We start from the raw sequence: 20,710 nt of genomic DNA, 5'->3' as shown, positions 1-20,710 counted from the left end.
AAGGAACCCGTGGTTCAAAGAAGTAACTCGAACAAAACCCCTTTTTGTGCAAATGTCGTTAATGGATATGAATTGATTAATTTGCATAGATGTTTAGGTGCATTATGAAAATTCGTAAAGGGTTCCTTGGAACCGTACGTGGTTCTCGCCTGGGATTACCGCTTCCTTCCCGGGAAAATTGAACCCATTTACCAGTCCATAACAGAAGTTTAATCAAACATTTTCTGAAGATTTTTTTTTCTCTTAAAATGGAATATGACAATATCTGAATAATTATTTCAAATTTGTAATGTAAAAAATAATAATCTTTGTGCTTCTGAAGGTTATCGGAATGATAGTTTTAAACATATACTCAAATTTAAATACGTCGGATATCTTTTTTAAAGATAGTTCTTGTTACTAATGTGCTTAAGTTTGTTTATATACCTTTTTATGGTTTATGTTTCTTTGTTACATATTTGTTTGATTTTGTAGTGATTAAGATTATAACACAATGTTGACTACTGTACCCCCTTTTTTAAATTTTTTTACTTATTATTATGTCGGTTTGTTTTGTTCACACATCGTTGTCAATTTTATGGATTGCGACTGTCATACAAGGGATAGGTTTAGCTAGCTATAACGCAAGGTTTAATCCGCCATTTTCTGTGTAAGAAATGCCTATACCAAGTCAGGAATATGACAAATTGTTATTGAATTTCATTCGTTTGGTGTGTTTGAGCTTTTGATTTAGCCATTTGATTAGGGACTTTCCGTTTTGAACATCGGAGTTCGGTAGTTTTGTGATTTTACTTTTGATTGTGCATTTCTATCTCTCCGTATGTTTCTTTGGACTTTTTAAAATGCATGGTTGTAATTTGTAACATTGCGCAGTGACGTCCAGTGCTTTGGTTGAAACTTTTTGGTTCAGAGGAATTTAATTTGTTTTGAAAATAGTGGTAAACACAGATATACTTGTCCATCAACAAGAGCACTTATTATTATTAGTTTTGATGAAAACCACAACATTATGATTTATTCATCAGTTGTAATTTGCTTTTTACGATATTTCAGTGGTTGTCGTTGGTTCATATGTCATACTGCGAATTGACTTTTATATCCGTAAAATACACATTTTCGTGTGTTTTGCAGGTTTGTTTAGACAAAGCACGAATTTAGATGTTCAACGAAATGATAATTATTTATAATAGTGTATGCAGACGAAATTAAATATCCACGAATATACATTTATTCCTGAATCCACAAAAATTGTTACCCACGAAATAAATGAATCCATGGTATTTGTTATCTTGTTGTTATGTTGTTGTTGTTATAAATTATGCCATTAGTTTTCTTAGTTGAAATGTTTCACATTTTTTTGTGTCGGGGCCTTTCATATTAAACCAAGTTTACAGTATGGGTAGATCTCATTGTTGAATTTCGTACGCTGACCTACTTACATCCACTTCAATTGAAAACTTGTGTCCTTTTATAGGTCAAATTGTGGTATTGGTTTTGGTCATTATTAAAGGCGTACGGTGATATGTAGTAGTAAACAATACTACATATACTACGAAGTTGAAAAACGAATATGATATACTGCCTCAACCGACAACTAATGAATTACAGGCTCCTGACTAGGTACAATGAACATACAGAATATGACGACCATGTTTAGCATACATTTAATTTGCTTCAAAATCCTTCCACTAACCTAGGACAGACTCAGTGCTATAACATTACAAAATCACCAGATCCATTCAAACGACAAAACACAAAAATACAGATCTGAGAGTACTCAGAGTTAGAGAAAGTCAATTCAAAGCTAATAACTATAAACGGTCACACGACACTGTGCAATGCCAAAGACTTTTTTTTAGTATTTTGACAGATTGTTTAACCGTGAATGTACATTTTGTACATATGTGTATAGCAATAATATTGAGTTGGATTGTAATTTGTTGATTATCAATATGTATACTTGCAAAAACAGTATTCAAAGATCTAATTTCAGTATTGAATAGGTAATCTTTTAGAATAGTCTTATTTAAAGGATCAACAAGTTTACTAATCTAAATGTACGGGCTCGGTAAACAACATCGCCGTAAAAATTATAATATGTAGTCCCGTTTGTATTAAGTTTTCTATAAGAACATTCAAACTTCCAAACTAAATCTTTTCAGTATCAAAGAAAGAATTTAGTAAAATTAATGTTTTAGTAATTTGTAATACTATTAACGAAATCCATGACTTGATAATTTACCAGTTTTTCATTGATTATGCTCACTAAAATCAGCAACATCACTTCTAACATGGGCATAGTTTAAGAGTTTGGAACTACAAACATCTTGAGATGGTACAAAATGATATTGCTGTTCAAGAAAGGAAAAATAACAAGGAAAAAAAATCGTCCCTTAGGTCGCTAATATTTGTATAGAGTTTCCCGTGTAAAACTAAAATGTCTTGTATAGGAAAGGACAGTTATCATTTCACTTTATATTAAAAGTAAGTTCCTTTGGTTGAATTTCGGCAGTTTATTTAGGGGGAATTGTTGTTACTTAGCAAACAGATATCACTAAGATAACGATAAGTATAAGTTAGTGCTGTTGAATTTATCAATTAAACGGATTTTTGATTCGCTTTTCTGAGTTTGGCCATAAACTGTGATTCACAGCATGCAGTACATGAACAACTAGGTCAGCTATTAAATGGGTGCAATTGGTACCCATATGAACAACTACAACTTTAATGTCATTTGTCTAAGATCATTAAAAACAGGACAATTTAAATGACATGATATTCATCTTCAACAGTATTAAAACAATAAAAACAATATTTTTCTTCCTGCTGCAAATGTCTGTACCTCCCAGTTTCCATGTTTATAGGAGCCACTACAAATCTAAAGTACTTCTTTCACTAAAAGTAATAAACAGTTTGCAGTAGCCATAATCCTGCTTTAAAATAGTATACATTCTCAACTTGTTACGCCCAGTAAATACATTAATAATAAATTAAAAAAAAGAGAAATCAGAACACTTTTTAATCCCTATACAAAAACAGTAAACATTTAGGACTTTTGCACCAAAGTTATTACGATTTTGTTAGCACGTATTCTATCATGATGATTTTCACCTTGAAAATGAACTTTGATGAATATTTTCTAGACATTGCAATAGAAAAAATATGACAAACTCACATATACTAAAACTGAGACCGATTAACACCTCTTCATCTTAACTACATCAATGAAATTGTTCTATGAAACCGATCATTACATTATAACCCGAACATTTTCGCATTATCTAGTAAAAATGACGTAACATTGTCTATTTTACACATTCACTATTTCCATTCTCAATTTTATCATTTTAACGCAATTTAGGTCAAATCAGCATTTCATGTTAATTTCATAATTACAAACAATGTACCTGCTTGTCCATAACATCGACTCTAATAAACAGCTGCGTCATGAGCGCATGATACGCCCGTCGCTTTTTCGAAGAATGAGGTTCAATACCTTCTCAAGGTTATATAAAAAATTTACAAAAAACTAAAAAAGGTTATCTTAATAGAATGAACTAGTCACCAACGTTCCATGATTACTGATCAAAACCTTGTCCTAAAACTTTAAAATCACCTCTTTTTTAATGAATAAAACCCCATAACTCGGAAACGTAAAATCTAAAATTTACAAAAATATCGTTATCATATTACATGATCTCTAACAACATGAATAAGACTAGTATGCAATGTTTTGTCATGAACTAAGTACACTTCGACTCTTTACAGTAAAATTTGACTATTTAAGGTAAACTTTGACTCTTTACAGTTAACTTCGATACACGATGTAAACTTTGGTATTTTGACTGCAGTCAATGATTCAACTCTTCATCAGGCTTGACTTTATCTATAAACTAGACAATTCTCCACCATTCTTGTCTTTATCTATAAACTAGACAACGTTCCATTGTTTCTTGTGTTTGTCTTTAAACTAGACAACTCTCCATTTTGACTCTTGTCTGTATCTATAAACTAGACAAGTTCAACTCTCCATCACTCTTTTCCTTGTCTATTAACTAGACAACTCTCCACCTCTCTTTTCCTTGTCTATTAACCAGACAACTCTTCATTATTCTGGGGTTTATCTTTAAACTAATCTAGTAAGTGTCCGTTTGTTCTTCTTTCTTCCTTACTTTGATTCTCCTACAGTCGGTCGATGTCGGGCACTTCTTTGATGAGCACGTAGTCCAGCTAATTGTGAGTAGGAGCTTTTGCAGCATGAACAACTATATGGTTTCTCTCCTAAAAAACAGAGAAACATAATTAATATTTAAACAACTTTAATGTGATTTATTTGTAGTAAAACCTAAAAGGGAGATAATTTCACATAGCAATTGTAATGTGGAAAATTATTAAACAAATATGTATTGCAAATAGGATGTAGTTATAACAAGACAGTTATGTCATTATAAGATATATAGAAATAAGAAGATGTGGTATGATTGCCAATGAGACGGCTCTCCACAACAGATCAAATGACACAGAAATTTAAAAACTTTCGGTCACCGTGCAGCCTTTCAACAATGAGAAAAGCCCATTCCACAAAGTAAACTATAAAAGGCATCGAAATGATAAAATGTAAAAAATTTGAGACAAGAAAACTAACGGCCTAGTTTATGCAGAGTTCGCGAAAAGTGTCAGTCCTCAGGATTTTACCACAAAAATTTTGCGTGGGACTGACACAATTTTAGTATTTTTCAATAGAATTAATAGTGAGGACCAGCGGATTTTCTTCAAGGACCACCAGGGGAAAAAGATTTTGCGAACTCTGTTTATGTACAAAATAATGAACGAAATACAAATATGTTACACGGCAACAAACATTTTTTTTGAGAAATAAGAAGATGTGGTATGATTGCCAATGACACGACTCTCCACAACAGATCAAATGACACAGAAATCTAAAAACTTTCGGTCACTGTTCGGCCTTTCAATAATGAGAAAAGACCATTCCACAAAGTCAACTATAAAAGGCATCGAAATGATAAAATGTAAATTATAATATGACGTGCTTCTTTCGCTTTGGGAATAAACCCATGCTCTATATCCAATAAAATTTGTTTGCACATACGTATATTGACTTCTGTAGAATAATGAATTTTATTAAATTGGCATGCATTTAAATTATTACATTAACTTAAAACACTTCCAAACTCTTAAATGATGCACATGTTGTTACTAATTCATTTATTATGACTGTAATTTGTTGCAAATGGAAAGTGACATATTTGACCTAGATACGACAGCCGTTCATGTTGGCTGTTCAAACTCCTCCCTCTGAAAAATCACATTGCCAGTCGTTTGCTTTTTAACAAACAAAAAATGGAGGTTCATGGAAGAGCTTACATCAAACACTGTATACTTATATACATCGGACATAGATATTACCTTAATTGTCCTAATCAGAATCGAAATAATTAATGCAATAACATCTATTGTATTTTGTTTGTAGGCATAGGTTGAATTTATATTTTTCAAATGTTGGCATAGGTTGAAGACACCACTTTATTGTAGTTTTAACATGGGTAGGCATTATATTCGTGTTATTTTAGCCCTCACTTACGCTTCGGCAAAAATAATCAGAATATAAGTCCTACCCATGTTAAAACTACAATAAAGTATGGAATGCATCAATTATTTCTTAAACATTTGAGACAAGAAAACTAACGGCCTAGTTTATGTATAAAATAATGAACGAAATACAAATATGTTACACGGCAACAAACAATTGTTTTGAGTTGGCCCTAACTGTCCTCCATACAAGGGCAACGAAACATTGATAATTCGTTTTACTTTCCATGTTGCTACCTCTCACGATATTGCATTCATTAAAGAGTGACAAATGAAAATAGGCTGCAATGATATTTATTTTCAGTTTAACTTTTGCATTAACAAATATTGCGCATCTTCTTTCACGTCCTGACAACAAAAAAGCAATCTATTCAACGACACGTGGCATATGGTTATACTTAGAAATAAGCTTTTGATTAAACTGAAATCTTTGAAATACAAATGTTTTACCCCCATGATACATAACCTTAACTGTAGTTGGTAAACCTTTTGGAATGTTGGGTCCTAAATGCTCTTAGTCTTAGTTTTAAAATTTTTAAGTTCGAGCGCCAGTAAGGAATCTCTTGATGACAAAACCCTTGTCTGGCGCACACAATTTTGTTCCTGGTATCTCTGATGAGATCATGGAAATAGGTTCATTTTACAAATGTCCTGCCCCAGTAAACTATTTCTTCAATAATTATCTAAAGGCAACCCTAAGTTATTGTCGGATACTTACCAGTGTGTAATCTCACGTGATTTCTAAGCGTTGATGATTGACTAAACTTTCTAGTACAATATTTACAGGCAAATGGTTTTTCTAAGGTATGAATGCGCATGTGTGATCTTAAATTACTCCTCGAGTTAAAGCCCCGCCGACACAGTACACATTTGAGTTTACTAACAACTTCTTTGGTGTTTGTCATTATAGGTTTTTGGCTGTTTTCTGAAAGTAGAAAATTTTGCATATTTAGATCTGATTTATTGTACATAAACTGCTGCTTACTTTTAAGATGAATTAAAACGCAATTACCGGCGTCCAGTCAACAGAAACGTTAGACACGGATCTTCGTTCAAATGCCCCTAGTGGGAAGCCTATTGTAAGACAAGACGTTTTAGCAAATTATATATTACATGTAGTAGCATAGATGTATCTCATGTATAATCTTATCAAAAACTTTTAACACGTGTTGCCACCGATCACGACTTTAAACAGCATGTCGAATTATACTTCCATTGCCGGTATGTTGCACAACTTATTTAGACTTGGAAAATGTAGAGTATGACATACTGTACAGATAAGTTGAATGTTAAACTCGGCATGTTGACTTTTATTATCAAATAGCTTGTCGTTATTTGTGTCATTTATGTTGGCATGCATCATTGATATATACTTCATTATCTTTTTTTTACAATTTTCAAAGAGTTTTCGATAACAAAAATTGATTATAAATATGAATGAACGAACGAAATAATTTACACACCAAACAAAATACTTTTAACAAAGCTTTTTTTGAAAGCTAAATTTTAAATTATTATGTACCTGGTATGACTTTACGTTCTGTCTTGTTTTGAAGTGGTAAACCCATAAACAAACTATGTGACATTCCGTACCAAACCAATAATTCCTGACCACATAAAATATCCTAAAAACAAAATATATTGTAGTCAAATAAATGCATATCATATATCGCGAAACTAACAAAAATCTAGTATAAAGATATAATTTTACAGAATCATGAAAGATGACGTTTTCACAGCAAATATAGGTATGTTGGCCTCAGGGGCGGGTCCAGCCATTTTCAAAAGTGGGGAGTCCCAACCAAGTATAAAGGGAGGGTTCCAACCTTATGTCCCCATGCAATTGCATTGATCGTCCAAATAAAGGGGGGTTCCAACCCCCGGGACCCCCCCTTTTGCTGGATCTGCCACTGGGTATCAATTTTTACAATGTATTTGAGTGGCCTTTATTAAATTGTTGGGGTATAAGTTAAGACAATTCCAATCTCGTTCAGAATAACTTAGAGTTGTTACACAGCGGTATGTCCAAAATTTCCGACGTGGTCTCCTTCAAAGACATGTTGTCTGCATGGTTTACGACAATTTACAAACATTTCTTTTCAGAATGAAACGAAAACGTGTTTGGATCAGTTTTTTTTACAACCAAAACAAATTTAATAACAATTCAATTATCAATTATTAATAAAACGACAAAGTCTTTTGTAATATAAAGAATACTAATTTTTTTTTATAATCACCTTTGATGCTTTAAAGTACAAATTGGCTCCGATTTGTGTAACTTCTAAGTTTTGTTCTCGTTCAGATCTCGCACATTGTATCAGTGACAACCAGCTAGCGGGATTATAATGTCCGCCGTCAATAAAGTGTAGTAAATGGCCTGTTGTGTCAAATACCTGAAAGACATCGCAATATTTTTTACCATACATCTTGCAATTTTTTAGTTTAAACATATTTTATTTGCATAAGTAGCAAAAGGGATTGGACACAAGTTTTAACAACATTAGAGACGTCCTTTCCCAATATAAATATAAACACAAAGTACATTAGATAATGGCGAAAAAAAAAACCCCAAAAAACATAGTAGTAATGCATGTAATACATACTTCAAACAAAAATTAGAAATAAAAAGAAAAAAAAACAACAATATAATAAGGAATAATAATGAAACAACTGGACTGGAGTGAAAGGTTGTAAAGTAGAAATTTAGAACGTTAATTGATTGTTTTAAATCTTTGTGTTATTCTGATATAAGATTGTACGGATTCAAACATGTCTTTGTTTTGTTGAAAAGAAAGGTCACCGTCACCAGTTAACAGAAGCGCAATGGATATAGCATAACGTTCTAATTTAGAAAACAGTATTTCTCTTGCTTCGTTGTGAAAAGCGCACTCTAAAAAATAGTGTACACTATCCTCAGCAGGGTGGCCACAGCTGCATGCCGGACTTGGTTTAATATTAACACGATGTAAATCTGAATTTAAAGAACTGCACATATTTCTCAAACGTGTATGAATGATATTAAGTTTTCTATCCCCACAACTAAAATAGGAAGGTGGCTGATCAATTTGGACTTCATCTTTCGTTTAAAAATATTTATATTTTTGGACGTACGTATGTCGGGGGTAAGTCTATTCCATTCAATAGTAGTGGATGGGAAAAAGGATTTTCTAGTTATGTCTAGTCTATAACCGGGTACTACATAATTATTACTGTTTCGCAAATCGTAGTTAGATACTTGACCAATAAGCGGGGGCATTAAATCACAGAGATAATCATGGGCAGTCACATTATGTAAAGAATAGAACATATTGAGCTTTCTGGATTTTCTTCTGTCCACAAGCAATTGCCAGCCAGTTTCAAAATATATAGCTTCCCGACTAGCAAACACGGGCAACCCAGTAACTAACCTCCCTGCTTCTAACTGAACATGTTCTAAATAATTTTTTTGCAATTTTTTTGTTTGACATACTGAACAACGCACCAAGTACATGAAACAAGCCGTACTGTTCCCTTACAAAAACTTCTAGTGAGGCATATACTTGGTTGAAAATTGTTTAGTTGTTATCAGTAAAAAAAATATGTATTCTGTACATGTCTCAATTTACTAACGACATTTTTTTCTCGGACCTTCATCTTTTGATACCAGTATAGTCGTTTAAGGAAATGCATACATGGCGCATGATGCATGCATAGCAGGAGCCGACGTTTCATTTGTCGACTCACGTAGTCTGGCTCCTACTGGTGTTCATTAGAATTTCCCTAAGATATTGTTAACTTTGTTACTTTGATCTGTCTCTGTAATTTAATGTTGTGGTCTTGAACCTACCGTTGCCTTAATGTTTGACTCAAAGCAGGGTAGTAATTGTATCAAAATTATTTTATCATTGAATGCATTCATTAGTTACATATAGAAACGAAATGATAAAAACTATATGTATGTGTACTTATAAGACAGTCAGTCTTAGAAAGCACTTCTAAACTTTCGATGTATTAATTTTCTTTTCATGTTTTTTCCCCCAGTCGTATCATTTACTGATTTGTTCTTGCCTTGAATATGCTTGCATATTTGCCACTGGACTATTTAAAAAAAGTTATTTTGAAACATAAAAGTTTTACTTTATTTACCTCCCACAAACTAGGATTATGACTAACATTCTGTACATCACATGGTCTTTTCACGTGTCCAATGAATGGTCCCATCTCTGTTCCGGTGCGTATGACGGTCCTAGCAAAGACACCATATTTACATCCGGGCAACGTAGATAAACCTATTTTAACTTGATGGGGAAGAGGCAAAGATGGAAATTCTAAAACAATAAAGGAATGACATGAGCAGATTAATCAACAGATTCGCATTTTTACTATTATTATTATTATCAATGCAGCAGAGGAAGAAATATAAACTTTTTTTAACCTTGCATACCACCATTCCCAATGTGAAATTATAATTATTTTGAATAGACATTGAGACATTGAACGACAAAATTTCTTCCCATGTGACGTTTGCATTTTCTGACGCCAAACACGCGAAATATTGAATGTGTTTTTTTAATTTGATAGATGCTTTTAGTGCATTTTTGTAAATGTTCGTCTGTTTTGAGATTGTAACACAGTGATGACTTTTATAACCATATTTTGACTATTTTACCGATTATGTCGGTTTTGTTCACGCATCGTTGTGAAAATAACGAAATTTGATGCGACTGTCATACAAGTGAGAGGTTTAGCGCTTAAAAACCAGGTTCAATTCACCATTTGCTACATTTGAAAATACCTGTACCAAGTCAGGAATATGACAGTTGTCAATTCGTTTGATGTGTTTTATCATTGATTTTGCCATTGCTAGGGACTTTCCGTTTTTAATTTTCCTCGGAGTTCAGTATTTTTGTGATTTTACTTTTTAAAACAAATCAACATTTTAGCTTTATATACCATGAACAAAACTAATCCTTTAATGGTTAATAAATATCAAAAGAACAAGCAGCATATACATTACATACATATTGAGTTAGGGAGCTACCATTTGATTTTTAGGGGGGGGGGGGGGCTAGGATGAAAAATTTTGTCCTGCATTTTTTTTTAGTTGTTATCTCTGTCCTGACTTTTTATTTTTCACCCTATTCGGTCCTGCTTTATTTTTAGTTTATCCTGACTGATTTTTACATAAATTGTCATCCTGACTTTTTTTTTGCAAGTGTCTCCTCCTGCCTTTTTTTTTTACTCAAAACTCCTGTCCTGCCTATTTTTTTCAAATTTCATCCTAGCCCCCCCCCCCCCCCCCCCCCTAAAAATCAAATGGTAGCTCCCTTATGATTAAACATAAATTGGGAAATATGAAAATGAAAGAAAAGAGCACCCAGTCGATATTGTTTGATTATATTTTGACTTTGCACAAGGTCATGCTTTCTAATTTTTTTTATGATTGATTAATTGATTTGTGTTTAAAAATCACTTTCATCACTATAATGCTATTTCGTGGCGGTCAGTTTTTATTTGTGGAGGCCACCTTCGGTAGGAAAGACTATCAATTTATGACGCTTTATACTAAATCCGTTGGATGTTTATACTATAATTGATAACTTAATTTGGGAGAACATGATTTATTTAGTAGTTGTAATTGTCTTTGAACTAGCTTTCTTGTATCCGTGCGTTTGTCTTAATCTTTTGTCTTATGACTATACGAAATTGCTTTTTCTCATTATTGAAGTCAGTGACCTATAATTGCTTACATCCACGCCATTTAGACTTTGGTGAATAGTTTTGTCATTGGCATTCATAACACATCTTCTTATTTGTATAGCAAAATATTGAAATGCAAAGTAATTTCATCTGAGATTAATATATAGGTGGTTTTAACAAGTATCAATGTCAAATAATTCATATTTACATTGCATGGTCATTATTCGTGAGATAACATATATTGGATAAAATGTGGAACTACAGCACCGAACATATAAATTTTCAAAAAAACTTTCAAAGTAAAATTCTAACTTCTAAAGCATACAACAAATATTATGAGTTTATATATATATGAATAAATAACTTAAAAAAAGTAAATTTAAAAAAAAATAAGACACAAACGCATTTTTATGTCTCAACTTTTTAAAAACATTTGTGAAAAAAATACTTTTATAAATTATACATTTCCGAAACATTTGACTAGTTAGTTGTTGAAATAAAGTCCTATAATCTTACCATCAATAGAAACTTTATCCTTAATTAAATTTCCGTATAAACATAATTTAAGAATTTCATCAGTTATTTCAAATTTGTCCATCTTTCTTGAGGATCGCCTGTCAAAGTGAAACTTTCTCAATCCAGATTTATTTATTTGAAGTTGTTTTTTTACATTTAACGAAAAACATAATTTATGTTAATTTTGATAATATCTTGTCATCAAGCTGTAAATCTTGTAAAACACGTGCTTCATTTTCTTTAGAAGAAATAAACAATTTATTGAACACATTATGCACGTGTCACTGTGGTAGGACGATATTATTGGCACGTGACTCTTTGTGGGCGGTACTTTGTTATAACGGATATTTGATGCATAATGCGGGTACCATTTTTTTTTTTACAGGTATCATTATTTTCTAAAAATACATTTTCTTCCGAACATTTGAAATGAAGTCATTTATTTAAAAAAATAATATCAAGAGACTGATTACAGCGAGCAGTTTTTCATGCTTAAATCGGTTTTTAAATGTTTAAATAATTGCACCTGCAGAAAAGAAACGTGTATTCTTACAATTTTTTTCATTTTTGTTAGCCAGAAAATATGCTCCTAAATGCGACACCTGCAGATAGAATGGTCAAAGGAGTAAAGAACACATAATAGAAAGTCAGAATTTTGAGTGATGAAACTTCAAAGTCACTTCAAAGAAACCAAGTAATTCAAAACATTTATGAATTACTCATAATTAAAAAAGATGAATATAAAATCATTTTTCGAAATTAAATTCAACTGAAATAAGAAAGAAAATAATATCAAAACCAGTTAAAAATACATTACACAAATGACCTTATACCGTAGTCAAGTTTTCAGTTATTTAAGAATATGTATGATAACTTTTAAATTTGCAGTAATTTTTGGGCCAAATAAGGGCCTTATTGCCTCTATGAACACGGTTTCCTGATTTCCTGTGTATTTTGGTTTATTTTTTTATAAGCAACGTCGTTCGAAGCGCTTCAAAACAAGTGCGTTTGAACATTGTTTTGTTGTAAAAAATATTAATGATACCTTAGGTTTAAGATGGAAATTAATGTTGATAACCGATCTTTTAAATTTGGTGTTTAAATACGCAACTTTTGTATTGTTGAAAATTGTATGTTTTGTATGTCGTCAGGTTGCTGTCTCATTGACGTATTATAAAATACATGAATGACATTTTTATTTTTGATACTGACTTCATCAGCAAGAATATCAAGTGAGCCCAATATGGTAAATTGCTTTTCAAGCTAATACAGTCAGTATAATAAATATAAAATTCCATAATTCTTTTTATATGCACCATTCGACTTTACAATATGCGTTTTGTTGAATAAAGAATATCAAATTACACGAAGTAGTTAATTACGCGTTTGTTACTTTGCCGTGTTTGTTCGGTTGTGTGATGTATCGTGCATATCATTGATAAATTGACGTTGCTGCAGTGTCTGTGACGTCATTGTCTTATTTTAAAGTTGAACGGGAAGGGTAGATGCAAAGCTAATATAGGGCTAGTCCGAGATTACTCTGACGTCCAACGGCTGTTTTGCCAGACAAGCTGGGGCCGTGGGACGTCAGAGCTCGTCCCATATCAAAAAGTGGATGTTTGCCCACCCAATATAGATGCGCTGCTTTGTCGCTTCTGGTGCCGATTGACGGCCTTGGAATTATATAAATCGGGCATCAATCTGTTCATTTTTCATTTATCTTTTCATTTATGTAAGTTTCACCTACCTGCCAACTTTTATTTTTCCATATTTTAACAGTTTTCACAGAGACCCATCGATTTCTGCATTTTGACTTTCACGGCCCCAGCTTGTCTGGCAAAACAGCCGTTGGACGTCAGAGTAATCTCGGACTAATATAGGGCAGGTGTACCGATAGGACACCTTCGATATAAAACCAGGACCCAGTATTTTATGTTAATATATCAAAGATCATCAAATTGCGATAAATATAAAAGAAAAGAAAATAATTAAAGAATTAAACATAAAATAAATATAACTGCTGTAATTGTTCAGATTTTTTTTATTTTAAAGTTTCCAACAAACTTCCATGTTAATTTTTTTTCTTTCATATTGCTTTAAAAGTTAATATTTGTTTTTAACATTTTCTATCTTATAAGTTATCTTAAAAGAGGCCATAAGTTTGAAAAAAGTGAAACCATTCTAGATCTCTTTATACAATCTTTTTTATCTAAGGTTGTCAACATTGATTTTAACCACAGTTAAGAATATCATTCACAGAGAAAACCTAAGAGTTTTAATGATCAAAAGACCAGTTTTAAAATTCAATTAACTGTTTTTTGATAAAAATAGCTATCTTGACTAGTGTAATTGCATCCCATTAACTTTTTATAAAGTTTTGTCAACATGAACCGATAAGGTGAATTTTATATTCATTGTATAAATTCAAATTCATGTAAAAATAAGATTAAAGGTAATGTGACCAGTCGTCATAGATCAGTGATCGCGGCACGAGACAACCCTTTCAATCAAAGTCTCATCGCTTTCTCCCAATTTAACACTTTATCATGGTTCAAAACAGAGCACTGTTATTTTTTATTCATTGGGTTTTAACAATAGTCGAGACATATGGCCGAGTGTGACACCCGCATTCTGATATTGTATCATCTCCGTTGTAGCCTAAGGCCAGCCAATACAATTTAAACATCCTTATATAAAAAGAAAACATAATTCAAAGGCGAGGAAAATCTGGTTAAAATTATTACAAATAACAAATAATTGGTGATGACTGTCTCAATAACTATTATGATTATAAAAGAACCATTGATCTAACTGTGATAAGTACCCGCATCGTTCTTAGCCGGAAAAAGCGGCCCGCATTTGTATCCGATACTATATGTCTCCGAGGATTAAAACTTTGTTTTTTCTTATTTAAATTAATATTCATTCTGCAAATAACAAAAGAAAAACAGAAGGCCTTTGGTTTAATTATCTTTAATTAATTCACAATTAATACAACTTTTTGTTTTATTTTGGTTTTTAGGATGTTTTAACAGATGTAATGATCAAATAACGAATTGATGTGAGCTTAAGGAGAAACTATTGAAACAATTTTAATAAGAGTTGAATGTTTTTGCACACACATTATTTCAAAAGAAACTTTTTTTAAGGATAAAAATACCATTGTTCAGGTCAAGTGTATGAAATTAAAAACATATATTTAAATGGAAAATATGTATGAAATGATTTTGCATTTACAAATATTTCATTTAATATAGAAAATACATCGAAATCCCGATGCTTAAAGTTATATATGTATTCTAAAAAATAATTTATCAGAAAATATTGTCATGTAAAGGTATATTTCTTCATATCTAACAAAATATGATTATATTCAGGGCAAAATTTTAACTAGACCGAGACAACTGATAAATACGGATGTATATATATCTACAAGTGTAAATCAATTCGTTTGAAGATCATGATATTTCACATTTAATAACAGTAGGCCAATTGATTTTCACAAGCGAATTAATTGTAACTTCCACGTGTGAAAAATAACGTAATAGAACTGTAACGAACACGTGGAAATAAGAATTACATAAACAACAGCAATAGTAAATTTTTTAAAATAGTATAAAGAAATTTTTAGATATGACATTTATTCAATAAATATATTCAGAGCCGGCAAAATATCCACAGCCAATATATAAAAAAAAGGCTGGTGGGGGTTTTGCCCTTAAAATATTCTTTATTTTGACATTTTGACTCAAAACACATCTTTTGCTAACACTGTAGATTTGCATCTTTTTAAAATAACTCATAACATTGAGAATGGAAAAGGGGAATGTGTCAAAGAGACAACAACCCGACAACAAGGCAAAAAGCAGTCGAGGGCCACCAATGGATCTTTAAGACAGCAAGAAAATTCATCACACGGTTGCTACGGGCGCCGAATGGGACTCTTGTGGTTTTGTACTCGAAATTCAATTTTGTACGGACAAAAGTTAGTTTTGTTCAACAAAAATGAGTTCAGTTTAACAAAAGGAGTAGGTCCGGTATTTGGCCTCAAATTTCAAGTTCATCTTATGACAGGTTTTGGACACTTTTTAATTTAAACACTTGAATGTCTATTTTAATTGATTCAATTATTTTTTGGGAAATATTTTAACTGATTCACTCATTAAAAACGCTCCGATTCTAGCTTGAATATAAAAAATCTATCAAATATGCCAAAAAAAATGTCACTTTTCAATTGTTTTTTTTGTTGTTGTCAAAAATGAAAGTGGGCGGCATCCGTGTTCATCCTCGACCTTTATATATGTTATGTATTATCATTAAACACAACTTACATTTCAATATCAAAAATGAACACGAATGCGGCCACTTCCGTTTAAGACGGAAACCGTCAAAAATTTAACTAAAATGCTGAAATTGTGAAGAATTCATTTTCTTTTTTTCTTTAGGGAGCTACCATTTGATTTTTATGGGGGGGGGGGGGGGGGGGGCTAGGATGAAATTTGAATAAAATAGGCAGGACAGGAGTTTTGAGTTAAAAAAAAGGCAGGATGTGACACTTGCAAAAAAAAGTTAATATGTGTTATTAACATTTTCTATCTTATAAGTTATCTTAAAAGAGGCCATAAAAATCAAATGGTAGCTCCCTTAACTGTAAAATAAATAAAAATAAAAGAGAAATCTTTCTAAAATATTATATACAAAAATATGTAAATTTTAACACACTTAATTTTACTGATAAACTCGTGATTATACTAAACCCATCAACACCAAATGATGTAAAAGCAGTTGTTTCTTTTATTAAAGAGTCATTAGAACTGAGGAAAGGAGAACAGTAACTGTTTTGCAAATAAAGAATAGTAATTGAACTTGACTTAATGATGTAGGTACCCGATATATGTGCATCGTATTGCCAAAAACAACCTATATTTATGTAGCAGAGGCATTATACTTTCCAAAAAATAACTAAAAGTTTACATTTAAACAATTTTGTAAAACTGCTATATTTTGGGGCCAAAAAGGGGTCTTACTGAACCTACTCCTTTGTAGCATACTACAAATTTAAAATTTTGTCATACAAAATTATCTTTCAATGGACAAAAGTTAGTACTTTTGTCATGACAAAAGTAATTTTTGTAGACAAAATTCATTTTAAAATTCATTTTTGTTTATTTTTGTGTTGACAAAATTGACCTTTGTGACACAAAATTGAATTTTGGAATGACAAAATTCAATTTTGTAGACACACAAAATTCAATTTTGTGTTTATTTTTGTGTAGACAAAATTGCGTTTTGTTAAACAGAAGTGAAAATTTAACGCAAAAGTCAATTTTGTGTTACAAAATTCATTTTTGTCAGAAAAGTCAATTTTGTGTCACAAAAGTCAATTTTGAATGCAAATAAGTTTATAGTTGCATACCTATTTGACAAATACAAAAATGAATTTTGTCATCACAAAAATGAATTTTGTCTACAAAAATGAATTTTGTCATCCCAAAATTGAAGTTCTCATAAAACAAGTCTGTATCACATAGTTTTGTAAGACAAAAATGATTTTGTTATCAGTGCGTGAACTGGTGACAAAATATTATCGCCCCTGTAAACAGTGGGCTCTTCTGACTAGAGGTAATCGGTAAAGAATAGCGGAAAATGGTGTACATTGTTTACGAGCTTGAAATGAGCTAACACAGACGAACTGAGACGTGTCAACGTAATGTGAATATGATAATGCACCAGGTAAATTATTAATTGTTAAGTTTATCACATCATCGTATCTCCATATGATAGGTAAATAAGTGAATTTTCGATTTTAAGTGTCGTCAGGGTTCAAACCTGGAATCATGCCAACCTTTCATTATTTTTTTTTAATACTAACCTATAGTCGGAACATCTTGATTTTCTCCCAATTTGTAAAGTTAATTATGCTGCTTGACATATATTTTTTTGGGGAAAAAAAATTGATATGCAGTCAAATGTGGCAGTTTTTAATATTTGTTGCTATGTGAAATAAAGGGAAGTAAATTAAAGTAAAAGAAGGCGCGCTTTTTCAAATAGTAAACAATTTAATTCAGATGCATAGTATTTTGTCAAATGATAAAGAATATCGTAGAAACTTGCTAGAAATTCATCTAATTTATAAAAGATATACAACATGACATACTGAAATCTGAAAAGGGGTAAAACCACCATACCTTGAACAAATTCAGTTAAAAAAAGGGGGGGGGGGGTAAAATGCTACGAAATTTAGATTTTATTTATTTTTTGTCGACAGCCAAAAGATGATTTGACATGTAACTAACTACTTTTTCAATTTCATTGTAAAGTAAAATTGGCTTTTTTTGGGTCTCTGTTTATTGTGGTCTGATGTTTTCAGGTTCTCTTTGGATTGCCAAATAATATTATAATCATCTAATTGAATGTTCAAATTATTTTGCAGCGATGGTGTGTATGGAAGGAAGACTGTCATAAAACCCAACAGTTCCGGATGGCCCTTTAAATAATTGCTTAACATCAATAGCGATGTAAGATTTAAGTGTTTGATTTAGCACAAGTTTAGCCAGGTTTTCCTTGTAATTGTGGCAGAAAAACCACTAGACAGTGTCATGCATTGAAAGGAAATCAAACGGATATTTTATGGAATGATTCTCATACATATAAAATCATATGGAGCTAGTGTCTTTCATGCAGCAATTTTTAATTTCCAATATAAACTCTGAAAAGACAAGAGCATAGAAATGTATACCAATGAGAAACATTCTTTGTGAATAAAATCATTCCAAAACTTAAATGTGTCATTAGTGTTGCATTATTTATCAGTAGAGATAATCAGATTCCAGTAAGATTGTCCAACTGATGGTTTTTGTTTGTAATCATTTTTGTAAATCTTAGTTGTTTTGACAATCCGGGCTGTGCATGTTGCCCGACTGCCCCTTTCAGTGTGAGACAATATTTTGTTTATGATAAACAAAATCACTGATTCAAGACTGGAGCGGACCCCTTTTGGGCAGTTAGTGCGAATCCTTTAGGTTTAAACCATTACATGTAATACGGGGGAGGGGGAAGATTTTTTTTTACAGAGTCAAACATTTTTCCTAATAATAATACATTGAGATTTAATATATACTTTGTTATATGTAGTGTGTATATTAAAGTATTGCCAACAAAATTCATCAAATTTGGGATCATTATAATATTGTTTAAGAAAAACCCTTAAATCATAAAAGTTCATAATCTTCTGAAACACACGTGCATGGTTAATTCGGATCACATATTTTCTATTCCGATGTTATAAGAATTCGAAGGTTCATATCATTTACAATATCATTCAAAAAAATTCTGGGATTTTTTTTTTAACTATCAACGTTGAACCTCGAGGTTACATTGTAGTAAAAAAAATCCAATAAAAACGTTGAATGTAAATGATATGCACCTTTAAATCTTATATTGTAGGACTCATGTTGTTCAAACATAATGTGTTGATCAATTATGTTATGATGATTTTGATAAACTTCACATTAGGTAATCTTTCACGTATATTGATTACATTATATCGAGTTGTCCCAACGATATACTTGTCGGTGTGCTCGATCATACGAATTTACCGACATTCATATAGACAAAATGACACAACTTTGAAAAATTCTTGTGACGAAACTACATTTCGGAACACGTTAAAAATTGGATACCCAGAAAGCTACATTATTAAGGTTTGATATATATTTTTTTCAAAAAAAAAGAAAAAAATGCAGTCAAATGTGGCAGTTTTTTACACACCCCTATGTTGAACAATAGGTTGTTCAATTAACAGCATGTTTGGCAATTAAAAAATCATATATTAACACATTTAGCTTTAACATATACTTTATTTATAGTGGTTGTATAAAAGTTATATAATGGTTTTGTGTTTTAAGAGATATTCATCCCTATGCATATCGGGTTTTATGCGTAAATTGTCTCTCCTGTTTTTAGACCTTTTCTATCTCTTTCATAAGAAGAGTGACTTTTCTATAATTGTTCTAGTGTCACTGGAAATCCCACTGTTATGATACTTCTTTGGGTCGATATATCCCGTATTGACCTCATACAAAGGCTATTTATTTGTTATATTATTAATTTCCGACCATATTTGTATTAAAATCGTCATTTGATTTTGTTGAAATTTTATAGATATCATATTGTCTCCTTGACAATAATAAAATATTTATAGATTATCGGTGATCATCTCAACGAGATTGATTTTCTCGCTTGAGCCGGGACGGCGAAATCGAGTTGAGATGAACAATGATAATCTTTTTATCGCTATTTTATCTAAGACGACGTTGTCAATTTCATGTCAATTTCGTAAACAACGCCACGTGCATGCTTAGTTTCTAGCGATAATTTTCCATCTCAAGCGAGTAGCATGATATGAAAATTATCACAAAAAAAGATCAAAGGAAAAATGCACAAAATAGCGATAATAGTTGTTATTTCAATTGCTTTTTTTCGTTTGTTTGTCATCTTATGTATTTGAAGATTTTTTTCGTCAAATAATCGATCACAGATATCAATTCATTGCATGACGTCACAAAGTATATTGGTTTTTAGATATTCTGAAAATAACCGTGCAATATACTTTTTGCTATCCGCCGTTTTCTCTCTACCTTCGAAAATATAGTTTAACATGTGACTATCCCTAAACGAATCAAATTTGTTAAAATTAACGAATTAATAATATTATAGGGTTATTGCATGAATATTGGGGTATATTGTCCCGAGTAGAATTTTATATTGCACGAGCTTGCGAGTGACAATATTCCCCAATATTCATGCAATAACCCTTTTATTGTATAGCAATATAATATTTGAAAGTAAAAATTGGTTTAAACTAAGATTTTGTCGTTGATGACGTCATGAATTTGAAGATTTA

The 20,710-nt window shown here is 31.6% G+C and overlaps 1 protein-coding gene and 1 long non-coding RNA gene across 2 annotated transcripts; one reads left to right on the top strand and one right to left on the bottom strand.

Moving 5' to 3' along the window:
• Positions 1-3,017: 3,017 nt before the first annotated feature.
• LOC139512284 (PR domain zinc finger protein 12-like) lies at positions 3,018-12,025 on the bottom strand. Its single transcript, XM_071299782.1, has 6 exons — positions 11,806-12,025; positions 9,736-9,917; positions 7,848-8,003; positions 7,133-7,235; positions 6,329-6,535; positions 3,018-4,281 (listed from the first exon to the last, which is right to left on the bottom strand). The coding sequence occupies exons 1-6, from the start codon at positions 11,885-11,887 to the stop codon at positions 4,169-4,171; spliced, it is 843 nt and encodes a 280-aa protein (XP_071155883.1). The 5' UTR covers positions 11,888-12,025; the 3' UTR covers positions 3,018-4,168.
• Positions 12,026-17,363: 5,338 nt separating this feature from the next.
• LOC139512282 (uncharacterized) lies at positions 17,364-18,589 on the top strand. The gene is made up of 2 exons (XR_011662240.1): positions 17,364-17,538; positions 18,239-18,589. It is a non-coding gene; the product is annotated as an uncharacterized lncRNA (long non-coding RNA).
• The last annotated feature ends 2,121 nt before the right edge of the window (positions 18,590-20,710 follow it).

The sequence above is a fragment of the Mytilus edulis genome, chromosome 2, assembly GCF_963676685.1.
Source record: "Mytilus edulis chromosome 2, xbMytEdul2.2, whole genome shotgun sequence".
NCBI lineage: Eukaryota > Metazoa > Mollusca > Bivalvia > Mytilida > Mytilidae > Mytilus > Mytilus edulis.
This window is presented reverse-complemented; position numbering and strand designations above follow the sequence as displayed.